Here is a 19,920-nt window from a genome sequence, read left to right as displayed (position 1 = left end):
TTGAAAACCGGAAGTGACATAATAGAGATCAGATGATATAGGTGTGTGAATTTAAGGAGGGTGGAGAGGGTCAGAAAATAAATGTTACTCGAGCCTTTTTCCTTTCCTTTGACGATTTCTAAAAAAAAATTCTAATCGAATCATAGTGATCTATACATCTTGGTAGAGAAAATTCAAGGACTTTAAGGAGGGGTTTTTAGTATATTGAGTAGAACTGCAGGCTTTAAGGAGGGTGGGGAGGGTTAGGAAACAAATGTTACACGAGCTTTTTCCTTTCCTTCGACGATTTCTAAACAAATTTTAATCGAATCATAGTGTTCTATATCTTTTCGCAGAAAAACTTCAAGTGGATCTCCTCAGCTTATATACGAATTACACCTATTTCAAAAAACGTTGTCGGTTGGAGATCTGAAATAAGCGATCTGAGAACGTACGGAAATTTTGTGCTTTTTAAAAATAGTTTCTGGGAAAAATACGAAAAATCACATTTTTAACTCAAAGGTCATGCTTTATTATTTTCCAATCTAAAAGAAAACTACGTTGTTCGACTGTCAATATATTACATTTTGTCATAGAGTTTACTCGATGGGTCTCAGATTCGAAATTTCAGATCTCCCACTGATATAACATTTTTTGAAATAGGGGTAAACGGTAAATATGTAATTCCAGATAAAATGTGTGTGAAATGTGTGAAATGTGATCGTCCGGGTAAGTGTAGTCTTGAGAAAGGCTGTTCTTGGTGGTGACTGACGTTTCGACAACCTGAGCGGAAGTCATCTTCAGAGTCCAGTGAGAAAATGAGACACAGTCGATGGTATTTATACCTCTGGTTTGGTCGTAATGTGAACGGTAATTAGTCTTTCTTTCTTTCTTTCTTTCTTTCTTTCTTTCTTTCTTTCTTTTTCTTTCTTTCTTTCTTTCTTTCTTTCTTTCTTTCTTTCTTTTTTTCTTTCTTTCTTTCTTCTTTCCTTCCTTCCTTCCTTCCTTCCTTTCTTTCTTTCTTTCATTCATTCTTTCTTTCTTTCATCCATTCTTTCTTTCTTTCTTTCATTCTTTCTTTCTCTCTTTCTTTCTTTCTCTATTTCTTTCTTTCTGCACTTAGTTTCTCTCTTTCTTTTGCTTCTTTCGTTTTATGTCTTACGACCCTGATGAAACTATTGCAACCTTTATGAACTTAGGCCCAGTTCACACTATGGCACACATGAAAACGGATAAAATGTTTTGCGTCCACACTAGTCCGATCAGAGGCGGCAAAAATACTTCATTACACATCTGAGCATGTGCATCGAAGCTGAAATTGAGCCTGCGGTGAATTTTTAGCCTTCCCGCCATGTTCCCATGACAATCATGACGTCATCGTATTCGAAAAATTTTGGATACGAAATGTTCTCCGTCCACACTAACACTGTTACAGCCCAATACGTTACGAAAGGAGGACGAGTGGTACGAAGCCCCAAGAGACTAGGATATTAGTACCCTCCCCGGGTGGGGAATAAATTGTAACCCCTTAAGGAATCGAATTTCGTGCTGACATGTTTGTAATGAAGTCAACGTCTCAAGTAAAGTTGTTGAGTTGTAAAAGGCGTTTTCTGTCGTCAGTTCCACAACATTTGGTCCTTCGAGCCGGATTTTGCATCGTAAAACTAAAAGGAAGTAATTTGTAAAGCGATTGAAAGCTGTGGGTTGACTAAAGTTCGAAATTCCAAGGTCAACATTCATCAGTCGTCACACGTGTTCGCCGCCATGATGGCCGATCAAGAAGAAGATTATTTTAGTCGCATGTCTGTTGAAAAACTCCGTGCCATTTTGCAATCAAAGGGTTTGTCGACGAGTGGAAAGAAGAAAACTTTAATCCAAAGGTTAGAAACACATGAATTTTCTCTGAAATCGTATCAACACAAAACACTCGACAACAATGATGCAGACTCTTTGCCGACACATAAAGAAAATAAACAAAACGCCGCTCTAACGAAAGTTGAGCCACATTTAGAAGAAATCGAGCAACTTAAACGTAAATTGAAGATATTGCAAGGAGATGTCGAATCTCTAACCCTTGCTGTCACCGAATTAAGTAAAAGTTCAACAAATAAGATCAAAATGCAAATGAGATTGCAAAGATTGAATGAGTGTCGTATTTCATGTCTCGATTTAAGAGAGCAGTTCGTATCCCTCACTGCTGAAGATGATGTTGAACTTCGTAATTGCAACGAAATTTTGAATGCAATAGACAGAGCTATCGATATCGCTCAAGAGTATATCGAAACAGCAATTTGTAAATCAGCTGAAAGTGTATCGTCTAAAGAAACCCGCCAAAACCTAAAATTACCCAAATTAGAATTACCTACGTACGGTGGTGATTTGTTGAAATTCCAGAACTTCTGGGATCAGTTTGAAGCCGCTGTACATAACAACGACGACTTACCGGACATACAGAAATTCACTTATCTACGCTCAGTACTGAAAGCTAATGCATTGCAAACCGTTGATGGATTCGAAGTCACTGGAGCGAATTATGTGCCCGCAGTAGAAGCATTAAAGCACAGGTATGGTAGAAAACGAATTGTAATTTCATCGCTTATAAAGTCAGTTATCAACTTGGAATCAACGACGAGTATGTCTGCACGCGCCTTACGTGACCTGCATGACACATTAAAGAACAGGACTAGGGCCCTAGAGGCTCTAGGTGAACAACCAATGGCACATGCTTGTATCTTGTTACCAATGTTTGAGTGTAAACTTCCGCATCAGCTTCTAGAAAAATGGGAGTTAGAGCTCGCAGACATTAAAGATGAAGAGATTGATCTCGAATTATTCTTCAAGTTCCTAAACCGACAACTTGTCTCAAAGGAAGCTGGTGAAAGAAACCAGCAAGCAACTTCTACTTCAGGTATCCACGGTCAAGGTAAAGTTAAAGTTGAACGAAAACCTGCTGCAAACGTCAAACAAGACAGATTAACCACAGCATCTACCCTGTTTAGTGACGCAACCAGTGTAACACCTTGCTGCGTATTCTGCAAATCTAATCATGAGTCAGGGGACTGTCCAGAGTTTAAGAAAAAATCGGTCGAGGAAAGATGGAAGCTAGTCAAGTCAAGCAAGCTGTGCTATAACTGTTTGAAGCCTTCTCATGCTAAACATTTCTCCAAGGTGTGTCGTCAGCCTAAATGTTCTGTAGCTGATTGTGGTCGACGTCATCATAACTTACTTCACGAGCAACGTACTTCAACACAGACACCTACAGGTGCTACATTAAATGGATTTGCTACAACTGACTTCAAGAAGCCAACAGAAACTTTGTTACCTACAGCGATTGCCAAGTTGTATGCAAATGATCAAAGTTTAGTAGCACGTGTACTCCTAGATTCTGGAAGTCAGCGATCATACGTTCGTAAGACCATTGCAGAAGCAGTCGGCCTTAAAGGTCCAACAGAGTCAGTAAGTGTCACAACGTTGGGTGGTGAGACAAGTGAAGCAAAGAGACTACAACGAGTAAAGTTTTCTCTCTCTGCGGTCAACGGAAATTCGTCGGAAGCTGTTACGATGGAGGCTCTTACGATCCCAAAGATCTGCAATCCACTGGGTCCTGTAAACTTGAATCTTCATGAGAACGTTCATCTGAAAAACTTGAACTTTGCAGATTCTTGTCCACGTGATTCTGTGGAGATAGATGTGCTGATTGGTGCCGACTTCTACTATAGCTTTGTAACTGGAAATTGTGAAAGAGGAAATTCACTAAACTCGCCAACAGCTGTGGAGTCAGTTTTCGGTTGGGTGCTTACAGGCCCAATAGAGGGGACAAGCAAAAATACTACTTCTATGATAGCAGTCTTAGAGAACAATGAAATTACTCAGACTTTGAAAAGATTCTGGGAGCTGGAAGCAATTGGAATTTCTAAGGAGGAGAGTGCCGTTCGTTCCAAGGAAGAAGAATGTGCAGTTGAAGACTTTAATTGCGAATTAAAGTTTGATGGATCCAACTACGAAGTGCGGCTACCATGGAAACCGAGCCATGCAAATCTGACTGACAACTACAAACAAGCTCTGCAGCGATTGGAAGGAGTTGAAAGAAGACTGAAACGTGACCCAGTAAAGGCAAAGGCTTACATTGATGCGATCGACCAATATACGGAGAAAGGATTCGCAGAGGAAGTTCCCGTCGAAGAGAAACAGTCCACGAACGTTAGATACTTACCGCATCACGCTGTATTTCGTAATGATAAAACAACAACCAAATGTAGAATCGTGTTCGACGCCTCGGCGAAGGACGAACAAGGCGTATCTCTGAACGACTGTATACTTCCTGGTCCTGCCTTACAACCAAATCTAGCATCAGTTCTTACCCGCTTTCGTACTCACAAGATTGGTCTGCTCGCAGATGTAGAAAAGATGTTTCTGCAGATCAAACTTGCAAAACCAGATCAAGACGTGCATCGTTACTTGTGGAGAGAGCTTAACTCCGATGAATTACCACGTGTCTATAGAATGAATAGACTTACGTTCGGCGTGAACTGTAGTCCGTTCCTTGCTATCGCAACAATTCATGCGCACGTTACGGGCTATCTCGAAACTGTTCCAAGAGCTGCCAAGGAACTTTTAGAAAACATGTACGTAGATGATTGCTTGACAGGTGCAGAAACAGATGATGCTGCACTAACATTGACTCAAGAACTAACTGAAATCATGAAGAGTGGTGGTTTTAATCTCACAAAGTGGGCAAGCAATTCTCAACAAGTGATGGACAACATTCAGCCTGAACACAGAGCACCGTTGCCAATGGTAGACCTTGCATCAGAAGAGTCCCTCAAAGCACTTGGCGTGTCATGGGACTTAAAGTCAGATTGCTTCAGATTCATTCCCCCAAAGGAAGTAGCCACATCTCGCACCCCCGCTACGAAAAGAACTTTGCTTAGCCATGCTTCAAGGATTTTCGATCCTCTTGGATTGATATCACCGTTCACAGTGAGAGTTAAGATCCTCTTCCAGGAACTGTGGAGAAAAGGATTAGAATGGGATGAATCTCTAGACTCAGACACTGAAAGCCAGTGGTCCTCATGGAAAACCGAGCTACAGCAAGTTACGAACATCGCCATACCTCGATGTTTCGGCGAAGGCCTTAACTCGAGATCAACTGTTGAATTGCATGGATTTGGGGATGCTTCCCCAAAGGCATATGGAGCTGCTGTGTACATGGTAGTAAAGGATGAGTCTGAGCAGGCAACAGCACATCTTGTTATGTCAAGGACAAGAGTCGCACCTATTAAAACAGTTTCACTACCAAGACTCGAACTCTTAGCTGCAGTAGTTAACGCTAGACTGTTGAAGTTTGTTGTAGAATCACTTGATATGAAGACCAACCGTGTTGTATGTTGGACTGATAGCATGGTAACACTACATTGGATAAGAGGACCGAGTTCTAGCTGGAAGCCTTTCGTTGCCAATCGTGTCTTAGAGATACAGTCAACATGGGACCCCGAGAACTGGAAGTACTGTCCCAGTAAGGAGAACCCGGCAGACTTGTTGACACGTGGTTTATCGTGCGGTGACCTTGAATCTAGTGAACTGTGGTGGAACGGGCCCAAGTGGTTAACCTCGCCTGTAGAGGAGCATCCAGCTCAGAGTTTTTCCAAAGAGGAACCCGATGACTGCAAGAAAGAGAGAAGAGCGACACATTCGTGTACATCTGTCCTAACAAAACCTGTACTGATAGTGGATCCAAACCTTTATAGTACGTGGTTGAAGTTGATTCGTGTTACAGCCTACGTTCTTAAGGCTGTAAGATTGTTCAAAGCAAAAACTGTTTCTACTGTGACTGAACTGTCTAGCGAGGAGTTGAAACGAGCAGAGATGTATTGCTATAGAACTGTTCAAAGGGAAGTGTATTCAGAAGACTACAAGACACTGAAAGAAGGCAAACAGCTGACAAGTAGCAGCCGTCTCCTTCGACTTGACCCATACTACGACGAAAAGAATCAAGTCTTACGAGTAGGAGGACGACTGCAGTTTGCGGACCTTCCTGAAGAGAACAAGCATCAGATTATCTTACCTCATGGACATATCGTTGTACAAAGACTAGTAAGAGATTTACACGTCCAGCTGTTGCATGCTGGGCCCGAGACTGTTCTGTCGACTTTACGAAACAAAGTTTGGATCACTCAAGGGAGAAGAGAGGTGAAAGGTATCATTGGCATTGACTTCGCAGGCCCATTGTATGTGAAGGAAGGTACAAGCACCAAGAAAGCCTACGTGTGCGTGTTTACATGTGCGTCTTCGCGTATGGTCCATTTGGAATTGACGAACAGTCTCACAACAGACGATTTTTTACAAGCGCTGAGCCGTATGACAAGCCGACGAGGTTTATGCAGTACGATATGGTCGGATAATGCAAAGACATTTAAGGCTGCAAGTAAGGAGATCCAAAAGTTCTATGGTAATCCTGCAAAGAAGAGTAACGCTACGTGGAGCAAGCTCGACCAAGACCGTATTCAGTCAGAATTGTCGTCCAAAGGAATAACATGGAAATATATCACTGAACGTTCGCCATGGAGAGGTGGTTGGTGGGAAAGGATGTGCAGAGCTGTTAAGGAGCCACTTCGCAAGGTTTTGGGTAAAGCACTTCTTAGCTTCAGTGAACTTAACACCCTGCTTATAAAAGTAGAGGCAGTTATCAATTCCAGGCCATTGACAGCAGTAAGTGATGACCATAGAGATCTATCGCCAATCACTCCCGCTCATCTAACCATTGGAAGAGCACTTGAAAGTTTGCCAAGCCCTACGAAAGACGACCTCGAGAGTTCAACAAAAGGAACAGTCACAAGATATTTGTACTTACAGAGATTGCTTAATCATTACTGGAAGCGTTGGGAGAAGGAGTATCTGCATAATTTAACGACAAGAGTCAAGTGGAAGACTACAGAGCCCCCCGTGCAAGTGGGAGACATAGTGCTAGTCTCTGAAGATAACGTTAGTCGTCTAAAGTGGCCATTAGGAAGAGTGGAAATAGTACATCCCGGACGAGATGGTCTCGTTAGAACTGCGACAGTGCGAACAGAGAAGAACATTATACACAGACCAGTACAGCGTTTACACAAGCTAGAAGTTGAATCAAGTCTTCAACAGGAGTACAAGGAAAGGGACTTTTCTCCGAATGGTGGGGAAACGGCTTGCGAACAATCTCGTAATTCAAGTGAGAGTGAATCTGATATTGTCCCCCAGAGTGGACAAGGTGGGGAAGATGTTACAGCCCAATACGTTACGAAAGGAGGACGAGTGGTACGAAGCCCCAAGAGACTAGGATATTAGTACCCTCCCCGGGTGGGGAATAAATTGTAACCCCTTAAGGAATCGAATTTCGTGCTGACATGTTTGTAATGAAGTCAACGTCTCAAGTAAAGTTGTTGAGTTGTAAAAGGCGTTTTCTGTCGTCAGTTCCACAACAAACACTGCTAGCCGGCGTTTTCAAATTGTTCCACTCTGGCCGGACCGTATTCAAAAAAATTCGTTTTCGGTGAAAAATTGTTCCGGATTCGCCCGGACTAGTGTGGACGGTAGGCCTAACCGAATAAATAAAAGTTCGGATTCAAATTAGTATCCGGCATAGTGTGGACGGGGCCTTAGTCGAATCCTTTTAGCAAATCATATGCCGACCCTAACACAGTGTTGTCACTTCCGGGACGAGACTGTTTATAACTGGTACTTTAGATACATAAATATTCAAGCCAAGCTCAGTTGAAAGCAGTCTTTCACTTTGTTCAGACTGAGAAAGCACTTCGTCGAAGCCAAGGGAATGTACTAGCTCGACAAGATGAAAGCGCTTTTTTTTTTGGTGCTGATGTTGGTCATTGGAATCGGCTTGGCTAAAAATCCAGGGATTCGTATTCGCTTGACAGACAACGGCCTTGCTTATGGTAAGAAAGATGAAACACTACACTCACATTCGAATCTGTCTTTGGAGTTAATTATTATCAATAATTCATAATTAATAAATGCTTGCTGTTATTCTTAGCTCAATGTCTTTGAAATTTTAGTCTTTCAAAAAGAAAGAAGAATGAGAATTAAAAATCAATATCTTAAGCTGCAGTAATAATATTTGATGCGGAAATAACGAATCACTATACGAAATTTAAAGTAAAATTTACTTATCATCATCAGGCGAGTTGTTTACAAACCTTTCTAGTACAAACCCTTTCGACTTAAGTCAATCGTAAATATGACGAGTGGTTAGAAAGTAGATTATAGACTGTCAGTTATTGAGAAGAAGTAGACTTTCTCTGATAACATGATTGCTATGGAGCCCCAAGCATTGTTATCGCTCGAATGATTAGAAAAAATATTCAAAAATCATTTTGAAGTCTTCTGGATCGCACTGTACAAAATGGCTTGTACTTTTGACCTTCGTTTTGCTAATTGAAGAGGGTTGGATGCATTTTCACCTAGTTTTACCACACTTTTTCCGGTATAAGCGTTTCCAAGGGGAAGTAAAGGAATCAAGATGATCGAGGAAAAGAGAATTCATATTTGAAAACAAATATAAACAGAATAAAATTTAATTTGCAGACCATAATGATATCACAATGTTTCAATACGCACAAGAATTCAAAGTAAACAGCAGTAGCATCTCCTAAACCTAGGCCTAAGAAAATTTGATGCTGATTCAGAAATTTTTCATTTTTCATGTTTCATTTTTGTTTTGTTTGTTTGTTCGTTTGTTTTTGCTTTGTTTTTTTGTTCTGTCCTAAAACAATTTGATGCTGATCCAGAAAAATTTCATTTCAAAGTCGTAGCAAATTTCTAAAAATTGATTAAACAGTAATAATTACTGACTTCCGCTTCCACGGGTTCGATAAGGAAAATAAAGGTTTCGTAACGTCAACAATTTTTCATGTTTCATTTTCGTTTTGTTTGTTTGTTCGTTTGTTTTTGCTTTGTTTTTTGTTTTGACCTAAAAAAATTAGATGGTGATTCAGAAAAATTTCATTTCAAAGTCGTAGCAAATTTCTAAAACTTGATTAATCAATAATAATTACTGACTTCCGCTTCCACTGACTCGATAAGGAAAATAAGGGTTTCGTAAGGTCAACAATTTTGAATGTTTCATTTTTGTTTTGTTTGTACGTTTGCTTGTTCGTTTTTGTTTTTGTTTTTGTTTTTTTTTTGTTTTTTTGTTTTTTTTTGTTGTTGTTGTTTTTTGTTGTTGTTGTTGTTGTTGTTGTCTTTTGTTTTTTTGTTTTTTGTTTCGTTTTTTTGTTGTTGTTTTTTTGTTACTCCAGAAGACGTACATATGAATATATGGGTATTCAATAAATCCGGCCCCATGTGACAAGTGTATGGCATGATAAAAGAGGGAGTTACGCTTCTATTTGCAAGAACATGACGTTCGGTTATCATATACAAATAATAAATAACGAATAGAAATTAATAACCTTTTTTTTGTTTCCTAAAGCCCCCTAGATTTATGAAAACAACGGAAGCCGTTAGGGGTCACGAGTTATCAGGGACGGTTTGTCGGGAACAAGGTCTCGGCAAACTGTCCCCGATAACTCGTGTTCCCCCTCGATTTCCAAAGAAAACACCCGTTTTAGTACACACTAATGTAATATCAAAGTTTCAATATATATTCAAACAGCGAAAAAAATGCATTCGTTTTTCTCAAAAAATAAAAAATATATATTTGTTACTTTTTTTAATATATAAGTAATACAACATTCCTGCAATAAGGCGTAAATTACAATTACAAGATATACGTGACACCATTGCGTGACAAGCATAGTATACTATTTTATTATATAATTACCAATGAAATATCTATTTTTCTCTATTTCGAAAAATTGATATCTTCACACGTGAAAATAACATGTTATTTTCACGTGTGAAAATAACACCATTGCGATGGCTATTCAAAAATACACGGAAAGAATTGCCTGAAAAAGCCAAAACATACTTCATTGATAATTATATAATAAACAGAATATTACATGGGCGCTTGGAGATACGCGATTTATCTTCTCGTGTTGAAAATCTCTCACCCGTTCGCTGCGCTCACTCGTGAGAGATCTTTTCAACACTCGAAGATAAATTTCGTATCTCCGCGCGCCCATGTAATATCCTCTATTTAAGACTTCTGAGAAGTCGAGTGACTCCAAACAAGACTTCACGTTCTTGAAACATCTTTTTCTTAACAGCGGCTAAAATAACGAAAGATATACTCCACGACAAGATAAAGAAACTTCACATTAACGACATCAATGGCAGAGCCGATACACCAATTGGACATATCAGTTACTCACTTTCAAGGTTTGAAACCAGTGGTATTTAGTATAAGTTTATAAGGGCACCTATCCCAAGCAATCAAAGTTCTAACAAGATTTTTCCTTATAGAACAATTTAAAGTAGAAAAGAAAAAGAAAAACTTAATGTTCAATTCCTAGTTAAGCTAATTCATTTGTTTTATATATCCTCTGTGAGGCGAATTCCAGATAAACAGGTTTTTTTACCCATATATTTGGAAAGTTATTAATTAATTCATATCCGCGCAAACACGATCCTGATAAGAATTCTATCGTAATCGGTACAATTTCTATCTGGGTAAAAAGCAAAAATCCTTTGGAAAACAACAAATCCTAAATCTTCTTAGAAGAATCTGCCCAGTTGCTTATATTCTTCCTTATTCTTCTTCACTTTTCCTTCTTCTTCTTCTGCTGCTACTGCTACTGCTACTGCTACTGCTACTGCTACTGCTACTGCTACTGCTACTGCTGCTGCTACTGCTGCTGCTACTGCTGCTGCTACTGCTGCTGCTACTGCTGCTGCTACTGCTGCTGCTACTGCTGCTGCTACTGCTGCTGCTACTGCTGCTGCTACTGCTGCTGCTACTGCTGCTGCTACTGCTGCTGCTACTGCTGCTGCTACTGCTGCTGCTACTGCTGCTGCTACTGCTGCTGCTACTGCTGCTGCTACTGCTGCTGCTACTGCTGCTGCTACTGCTGCTGCTACTGCTGCTGCTACTGCTGCTGCTACTGCTGCTGCTACTGCTGCTGCTTACTGCTGCTGCTACTGCTGCTGCTACTGCTGCTGCTACTGCTGCTGCTACTGCTGCTGCTACTGCTGCTGCTATATGCTGCTGCTGCTACTGCTGCTGCTACTGCTGCTGCTACTGGTACTGCTGCTACTGACTGTGCTACTGCTGCTGCTACTGCTGCTGCTACTGCTGCTGCTACTGCTGCTGCTACTGCTGCTGCTACTGCTGCTGCTACTGCTGCTGCTACTGCTTTTCCTCGTCTTCACAAAATCATGGTCTTCTTGTTCTTGTTATTATTGTTGTACTTTATCTTCTTCTTGTTCCTTCTCCTCCTCTTCCTTTTACTTTTTTCAGACTCAATAATTGATGACACAGATGACTAAAATGATAATACATACAACGATTCTTATTTTTCCTTTCTCAATAGTATGAAGGTGAACAGCTTCTCCATTCCAACACTGACGCTGAAGACCAAACCTTCAGTTGGCCTTGAACTGTCTGTAGCAGGCGTGTATATCGACATGAGTGGAGATTGGCATTATCGCAGAGACCACTGGTAGGCCGTTCTGATAACCTAAAATTATTCGGGCTTTATGTAGATTCCCGCACTGATTGCTTTTATATCTTTTTGCCTTTAGCGTAATGTTTTCCGCCAAAGTGTCATTTCGTTGAGTGATAAGGTTATTACAGCGTTTGATATGTACCCATATTGTTCGTGCGTCTTCTTATGCGCCATCGTTAAACAAAGCAATGATACTCTAGGGCAATGGTAAAACATTACGCACAAGCTAAAAGGTTCTGTTGAAGACTAATCGACCAAACCAGGGAGTCTTGTTAATATCCAGATGAAAAATAAAAATGACATGTTTCTTATCATTTTAAAATGATAGGCCTCACATCAAGGACAAAGGACACTTTAGCTTGAAAGCCAATGGTATTTCTTTTAATGAGTTAGTCAAGATTGGTAAGCTGGACATATTGATGTAGAATTTAGTTTGTGGTTTTCAACCGATTGGCTCAGTTTCTTTAATACCCCACCTTCGAATTCGCTGTTGCCGAGGGATGGCATCAGCCTTTTATAGAATATTCATGTGCTCCAGCGAAGTTCCTTAGAATTCTTAAGTGTTCTACGTTGCATACATAACCCTAACCGTAATGACGTTTCATACCTAAACTACCACAATCCTTTTTAAAATCTCTTTTCATAGTCAAATGTGAAATCTCCTTTGAAAATACCAAAACAATAGTGATAATTAGCATACCAAACAATCGAACAAAAACTACCTGGAAGGATTCCGGAAGTGTAGGAATAATTTATTCTTTCAAGAGTAAGGGATTGACTTAAAGGATTGCCAAGCAAGTGTAATTCCCTAGTATTTTAAGACACATGAATGTGGATGCAATTTAAAAAGAATTTTATTCTCAAGGAAACACAAAGGTCTACAGAAAGGTTTCTTCTCATCGTTGTGAGCTAGGCGGCAGCTTTTCTTAAGGTATCTTTATGTTTATAAAGCGCTTTATTCAAATGTTATTAAGCATGAAAATTATTCTTTTGATAGGAGCCAACTCTAAAGGACACCCAACTATCGCACCGGCAGGATGCTCTGCAATTGTTGGAGGAGTTGATGTTCATTTTTCTGGTGGTGCAAGGTAAGTTACACTATTGTTGGTTTCGGCGAGCACAATATTTTAGTTAAATTTCCCAAAATTTTGTCGTCAATTTTGTTATATCAACCAACATGGTATGGCCGCCATGTCTTCTGATGTTTCGTTGTTTGAAAATCATTACGAACTAGCGCAACGTACAGCAGATAACTGCAATTAAAATGATAGGATTGAAGAAACGTGAACATGGCATTTCGTTCCTTATAGTTCCTTTGCATGGGATATTATAAGTCGTCATCACGATACAGAGGTGATGACGCCCCATAACCATCAATCACTGCTATTCAAATCAATTCTTGTCCAATAAGCTTTGCCAGTATTCCAATCTGTTAAAATTATACTTAGGATTTATTTGGTAGTCTCTACCAAAAACAACAGCACTTACCTAAAGTTTTTTTTTTCTTTATTTAGCTGGCTGTACAATTTGTTTTCTAGACAGATTGAACATTCCATGAAACGTTCACTCCAATCAGAGGTATGAATACTCTAGTATGGTATCAATAGGCTTGGCCTCCATTTTCTGTGGGCATATTTGTATGTTCCAGTAAAGGTCCGTGGAATTTATGTGTTACAGATGTAAATATCGCGCAATCTTTAGTTTACCTTTGGTATTTGTGAAACTTTTGACTATAAAATGAGGCAAACCCAAGGTAAATAAGTCTGTAATCAAGTAAGAGAGGGTCTCTAGCATTTATTGAAAAAAAGGTGTATAGTTTTGCTCATCCACCTACATTATTTGTTTTTGTTATTTCTCTGAAGATGTGCAAGGCTGCTAATTCTGCCATCACAGACCAAGGAGCGAAGTCGTTTGCAAGATTTCCGGGTCAGTATAATAAAAATATATATAGCCGAAGAAGTTCATCCTCGGTGCTGGGTCAAACAGCTATAGTGTATTTAGTAATACCGTGAATATTTACAATCATTCCTAAAGGAATACTTAAACAGCGGATCTTAAAATATAAACAAAATAATTGATACAAGCTTTGGTTAGCTCAAAGTTTTTAAGACGAAGATATTAGGAATAATGTCCGATCCCTTCTAACATGCGTAAATAGAGTGTTTGGTCTCCGGTTTTTTTTGTTTTTTTTTGTTTTTTTTTTTTTTGTTTTTGTTTTTGTTTGTTTGTTGTTTTTATATATATATATATATATATATATACTTCGTTCTAAAACCCCAACACGCTTAATTTCAATTCAACCTGTGAGACAACTGGATTTGACTTTAATCAGCCCAGAGGTTTTTTCAGGGTTCGATCTGTGAGTTTGCTGTACCCTGACTTTGATCAGAGGCCCGAGCGTGAGGTAAAACCCACAGTAGGTCTTTCCTAGATTTATAAATATTCTTTTTCGTTTTAGTTAAGAAAAAACTGGACAAGTACACCTTTATTGACTACTCTCTCATAAGCAGTCCAAACACGACTGTCTCTTTCATCGATGTTTTACTCAAGGTATTTAAATTTAGTAAACGAAGAGTTAAGCTGTCCTTGAGTCCTCGTCCTCGTCCTCTTCCTACTCTCCCTCTCCCCCCCTCTTTCTTATTCTTCTCCTTGCCCTTTTTAATGTCAAATATCTTTCTAGGGCGAATTTGAATCTGTGGCCCATCCAAGTGAAGCACCCTTCTCACCGGAACCCCTTCCAATAGACTCTGAATCAAGTAGCATGGTGTATGGATGGATCACTGACTACATGTTTAACACAGCCGGCTTTGCTTACATGAGGGCTGGGTTCTTGAACCACACATTTACTCCTGATGACGTATGTTCACTGTAATTGGTTAATGTTTGATGTTGTATAGATTGGTTTGTTCGTTGTTTCATATGCTTCAGGGCTGTTTATGCCTCTATTTAATTATAGAAAAATCATTTAAGTTAAACAAGGGGGTTTATCAGTTTATCGATTGTAAGGATCAGTGATTGGTAAATACATTTGGTCAAAATGTTATTTATACATTCACACGACTAGAGAGTAAAACGTCTGCGCATGCTTCTAGTCTATATAAAATACACTCAATTAGTCTTCGTGGTATCAGGTCACTTAAAACTAAAGGCCAATTATAAAATGTTTTTGATAAAGTATATTGGTTTTAGAAAAGTGAAAACTATGAGCATTTATCTTCATTTATTCACAAAAAGTAATGAAAAACACATGCGCAAACGTTTTCTTCTAGTTTCTAGTCAAATACAGGTTTTTCCCACTGCGCATGCCCGTGATCGAATTGGAATAACTAATCGAATTCAACACAGCCAATATTATGATATATATGTTTATATTATATCTTTTGGTATGTTGTGTCTTCAGTTTCCAAAGAATCCTACATATACCCTCAACACCAAGACACGATTGTCATTATCAATTTTCTTCCCTTTCAGTTTCCAAAGAATTCTACCTATAACCTCAACACCAAGACATTCAAGAAACTAATCCCACCGGTATTTATAAACTACTTGTTTTAACACGCTATCTGAAAGGTTTGGGGCGCGTGCTTTATGACAGCACTGACCACGTGCACGCTGCCAAGTTCACCATTTGTGTCCATAAGTGGATTGAAGACTTTGGGGACTTTCCCGAGAAGGCATCCCATTTATATTTGAAGACCGTTGTCATTCCTGCCTTTGTGTTTATTTTGTAAGATCAAATCAAAACGAAGCCAACATCAAACAAAAACCCGTTATATTACCTTGTACCATCATCATCTTTACTTCCTATTCGGGCACAACTGGCCTCGTATTTACATTACCAGTCCCTGCGCTGTCTCGATATAAATAAAATGTATTCACTTACAAACTATTATTCAAAAATGTATTATTTTTCGTCAGCTGTATGAAAAATACCCTAACCGACCGATGAAACTCAAAGTCTATGCCACAAAGATCCCCAACGTCACTTCGGAAACGTCTGGAATCAGTTTGTTGAGTGAGTGTAATATAGAGATGTACGTTGACTTGGCCAATGGTTCTTCTGTTTATACACTTACCCTTGGTCTGGTAGGTAAACCATCAAGCCTGTTTTTATTACAGTTGAATTATGTTGATACGAGTACTCCAGAGACATGGACAAAGGACATGCCTTAGAGATATGCCTTATTAATGTATGTGAACTGCTGATAGGACTTAAAGTTATAGATAATCTATCGGAAAAAATGTCGTACCACATCTAAAATAGAAATATTGATATTTTTTTTGTTAGACAATACAAGTTACATTACAGCTCAACTTTAAACAAACGAACCTTACAGTACATTCAACATTTTTGAGGTAAGTTTGAGATTTTTGTTCGAGATTCGATATGAACAAAGACCTAACCGATTCTCATGCGATAACTGTGACTGCTTAGTGCCTTGATGTGCTGATTTGGTGATTAATGGCATGTCGTGCTTAGAATGATTCAAAGGCCACAGGATCTATCTTCTGCCACGTCTTGCTTTCGTTTACCATACTGGAACAAATCAAATTAGAAGCAGCAGCAATAAAAAAAAAACAGCGAGAACAACAGCAGCAACAGCAGCAACAACTGAACAGCAGCATCAGCATCAGCAGCAATAGCTGAACAGCAACAAAAAAGCCGCATAGCAGCAACAACAAAAGATGCAACGCAGCAACAATAACATAACAGTATCATCAAAAGCAGCAACAACAACAGCAGAAGCAACAACAGCAGAAACAACAACAGCAGCAGTAACAACTAAAATGCCACAGCAACAGCAACAACATTAACACCAACACAAACCAATTTTTTTCCTAAACACTAACAAAATTTGACTTCGAATTTGCTGTCTTGATTTCCTTTCAGACTGAAGGCAATTCTCGTTCGTTCTGCGATTGGTGACATCAAGGTAAGAGACGAGTTGTTTTTGAAGCAATGAGCCACATTAGTATAGTAAATCAGTAGAAATCAAAGTAAAAATCGGTTCATTTACAATAGCCAACTTTCGATATTCTGGTTGAGTGTAAAAGTACAAAGCAATCCGATTCGAGGATCCGCCGTAAAAAAGAAAGCAATAACTGCGTTGGTATAATCGTTTCCCGGAGCCTCAATTCGAAATGAACCATTCCCGGCAGTCATAAGAAACGAAATAGGCTGTCCTAAGAATAATTAGATACGGCTTAAAAGCGTCTTGATGCTTTTCGTGACAAATATTTTTACATTAAAAATCGCTATACTTCCACTCTAGAGATACGTCCAAGGGCTTCAGTTTTTCCTTGACTTCATCGTGAATGGCAAGATCATGCAGAAAATCAACGGTAAGAATAAATAACAAGGACGAAGGATTGTAATTGTTAGTTAATAGGCCCCTTGCAGGGATATTGCCCAATTGAGAGGACAAAACAATAAAATCTTACTCTCATGAAAACTGAAATTCATTGTTTTGTCCTCTAAGTTGAACGGCTCTGTGAATTCCTGAAATCGGTCTACTAATTGGTGGAGTAAAGACAAAATGGGGAAAATTAGAATGTAAAGACAATTCAGTTGTCAATCGAAAACTGAGCAAATCATTTGTGTAGATTGGAATCAGTAATAATTATTTATTTATATTTATAATTTATATTGCGCATATTCTATAAAATAATCATATGCGAAATAACCAGTCACACTATAACTGAAATAGGCCATTTGCATTAAACAGTCTCGTGCTGATATATGACTTTGATAGAGAATCAATTCACCTTTTCGGCGCAAGCTTGGATTGTGTTACGGTCACCAAAAAGTTCGGACATTGTTCTCGGATTCCCATACAAATTCATTGACTTTAAAGAGAAAATTTAGGTAGATTTCTTTAGTTAGCTCTCTTGACAGCAGTGAGAAAATCTTCAATGCAGTTTCAGTTTCGTCATTCTATCTAGAATAACGGTTATCGTAATTTGTATTTTATAAAAGAAATAAAAAACTTGCTTGGTGTGCTGTGTGGAGTTATAAAGCACTTGAGGATTGACAAAACACTCGAAAAGGTTAGGGAAGCACCGGTGGCGTGCGCTGCTAATGCGCCGTCTCTCACCAATGCGGCCCGAGTTCGAGTCCTCAGTAGAGTTGTTTGTTGGTTCTCTCCTGTGCTTCGAGAGTTTTTCTCCGGGTTGTCCGGTTTTCCTCCCTCCTCGAAAATCAACTCCCAAATTCTAATTCCATCTTTGGGCTTTCACCTAGTTTGGAGCCTAGCTCTATTGTGATCGTCCCACGCTGTGTCGAAAATCACTCCGCTTAGTGTCGTGCCTCTCCAAGCACTTCTCTCGTGTTCTGCCAACTGCCCCGTGGCTTTATAACTACACTCAGCACGCGCGCACGTTTTCTATGTCTTCAACAGTTTAGTTGGTGGGTTCTGTCTTGTAATCAAATTTTGCTTGATTTTCAAGACGCCAGCAATTTAAAATACATAATACTGAAAGCCTTTTTTCATCTACTACTTTCAGAGCGCGGAGGAAAAGGGTTTCCTTTGCCCCTTAATAATGGAATGAAGCTCGTTAACCCTCGTATTCGTAGTGGAAAGGTATGCTACTTCAAATTATTTTAGTTGTTGCCTAATTTGACTTTAATACTTTATTAATACTTTAAATTAATATTACTTTTGAGTCACTATAAATTCAGATTTTTAAAAGTTTACAAATTCAACGATTTACGAAGAGAGAGAAACATGTAGCCAATCAGGACAAAGCATCATTCCCACGAGTTCTTGATAACATACAATGTTGTTTGTCAGATATATCATCAGATTTCGACCTGCGTCGTTTTCAAACTATTTCTTGAATATAATAGGAGTCAAAAAATCATGAAAGATTTTAATATTAATCTTAATTAAATTCACTTTTAGTAATATTGCTTTTAATGCCTATCTTTCAGTCTTTCATATTGGTGTCAAGTGACGTGAGTTACACACCGAGGGAGGACTCACTTAAAGACGAGGAAAAGATAAACTACTATGGAAGCCGAAAAATTCCTATTGTTTAAACGAACTAAAAAATAACACCTTTTGTCGCAGATGCATGCTTTTTTAAAACTTTTCCTTTAACAAAAAATGCAGCAAAGTTTGCGAGAAAAAAAACTTTTATATATATATTAATACAGTCGAGTCCAGCTTCTTGTACAAGTGCTTTATACGGTCTAACTTTTTGCCCGGTTTTATGCATTTATTCTAAAACAACTCTCTCAATACTGACAACTTGTTATTGCATACATTTCTTTTTTTAACCTGTGATATTCATTTACAATAAAATAAAAATACCGTAAACGGTTTCTTTATTATTATTTTCATTCTCCTACTGCCAATTTTCAATATTACAAGAACTAAGTATATGTAGACACAATGTTCCTATTAGAGAGCTTTAATTGCTCTCTCGAGTTCTACAGAATTACGTCGTTCCTTTCTTTTTCTTTCTTCATTTCTCTGTTTCTTTTCTTCCCTTTTTCTGCGTTTTTGATATATGTTTGCTTTTCGTATCGTATCTTATCCTTTTCCAGAATGAATTTTTTTCTGTCCCATTTTCTTTGTTTCGTTATTTCTTTCGCTTACTCTTTCATTTCTCCTTGCTTTTTTCCTTTCTTTTCTTCTTTTTTGTCCTCTTTTTTTTACTCTCTTAATTTACTCTTTTCGTATTTATATTTTTCCTATTGCATTATAAGATATTTTAAAAAATATACTAAAACAGGGTTTCTCTCTGAAGTTTCTTTATCTTTCCTCGACCTCTTTCATTATTCAGAACCAAAAGAATGTATAATTGAGATGCACAGCTGTTGAACCCTCCAGAAATCTGAATTTACTTACCAGCAGCTTTTTTTAAAATTAGACTATTAAACAATTAGAGGCTAAAAGGCGACGATTTTGTCAAAATCAGACAGGCTAGGCTATTGCATAATTAGTAATCCTACGTTGTTTCATTGTCAATTCGTCCAATAAAATAAACGTCATGGTAAGATAACCAAGATACTCAATACACGATACTGCGCATTCAAACCGAGGCTTTCGACTGCATCTTGCAAAATTCATAATGATTCATGGGTGATTCAAAATGAACCAATACACAGAAATCCCAAATCTTAAATTAAAATTCATTGACAAAAAAGTTAGCTGAGCATAAAAAGTGAGTTTGCAAATAAAGTTTTCATTGTATTTTATTACTCATAAACCAATTCACAGTTCTACGCGTTATGTAGAATTCCTAATTGAATGCACTAAAACGTGCAGTAAAAAACGTTTCCACTTTTCTTCCTACGAATTCGATCACAGCTTCTACCTGTTATTTTTCCACCTGTTTA

The 19,920-nt window shown here is 38.5% G+C and overlaps 2 protein-coding genes across 2 annotated transcripts; both read left to right on the top strand.

Moving 5' to 3' along the window:
- Positions 1-1,746: 1,746 nt before the first annotated feature.
- On the top strand, positions 1,747-7,299 carry LOC148911897 (uncharacterized). Its single transcript, XM_089028344.1, has one exon. The coding sequence runs from the start codon at positions 1,747-1,749 to the stop codon at positions 7,297-7,299; it is 5,553 nt and encodes a 1,850-aa protein (XP_088884470.1).
- Positions 7,300-7,677: 378 nt separating this feature from the next.
- Positions 7,678-18,895, top strand: LOC116303524 (bactericidal permeability-increasing protein). Its single transcript, XM_089028117.1, has 16 exons — positions 7,678-7,904; positions 10,179-10,290; positions 11,442-11,570; positions 11,905-11,978; positions 12,574-12,664; positions 13,091-13,154; positions 13,439-13,502; positions 14,035-14,126; positions 14,257-14,433; positions 15,048-15,107; positions 15,495-15,662; positions 15,865-15,932; positions 16,468-16,510; positions 16,850-16,919; positions 18,081-18,157; positions 18,508-18,895. Exons 1-16 carry the CDS (start codon positions 7,802-7,804, stop codon positions 18,613-18,615), a joined length of 1,500 nt encoding a protein of 499 aa, XP_088884243.1. The 5' UTR covers positions 7,678-7,801; the 3' UTR covers positions 18,616-18,895.
- Positions 18,896-19,920: the final 1,025 nt, after the last annotated feature.

This window comes from Actinia tenebrosa, unplaced genomic scaffold (assembly GCF_029948245.1).
Source record: "Actinia tenebrosa isolate PJP-AT-01 unplaced genomic scaffold, QUT_ActTen_1.0 PGA_scaffold12__29_contigs__length_12842862, whole genome shotgun sequence".
Taxonomy (NCBI): domain Eukaryota; kingdom Metazoa; phylum Cnidaria; class Anthozoa; order Actiniaria; family Actiniidae; genus Actinia; species Actinia tenebrosa.
Note: the sequence above shows the minus strand (reverse complement) of the source record. Positions and strands in the feature narration are given on the sequence as shown.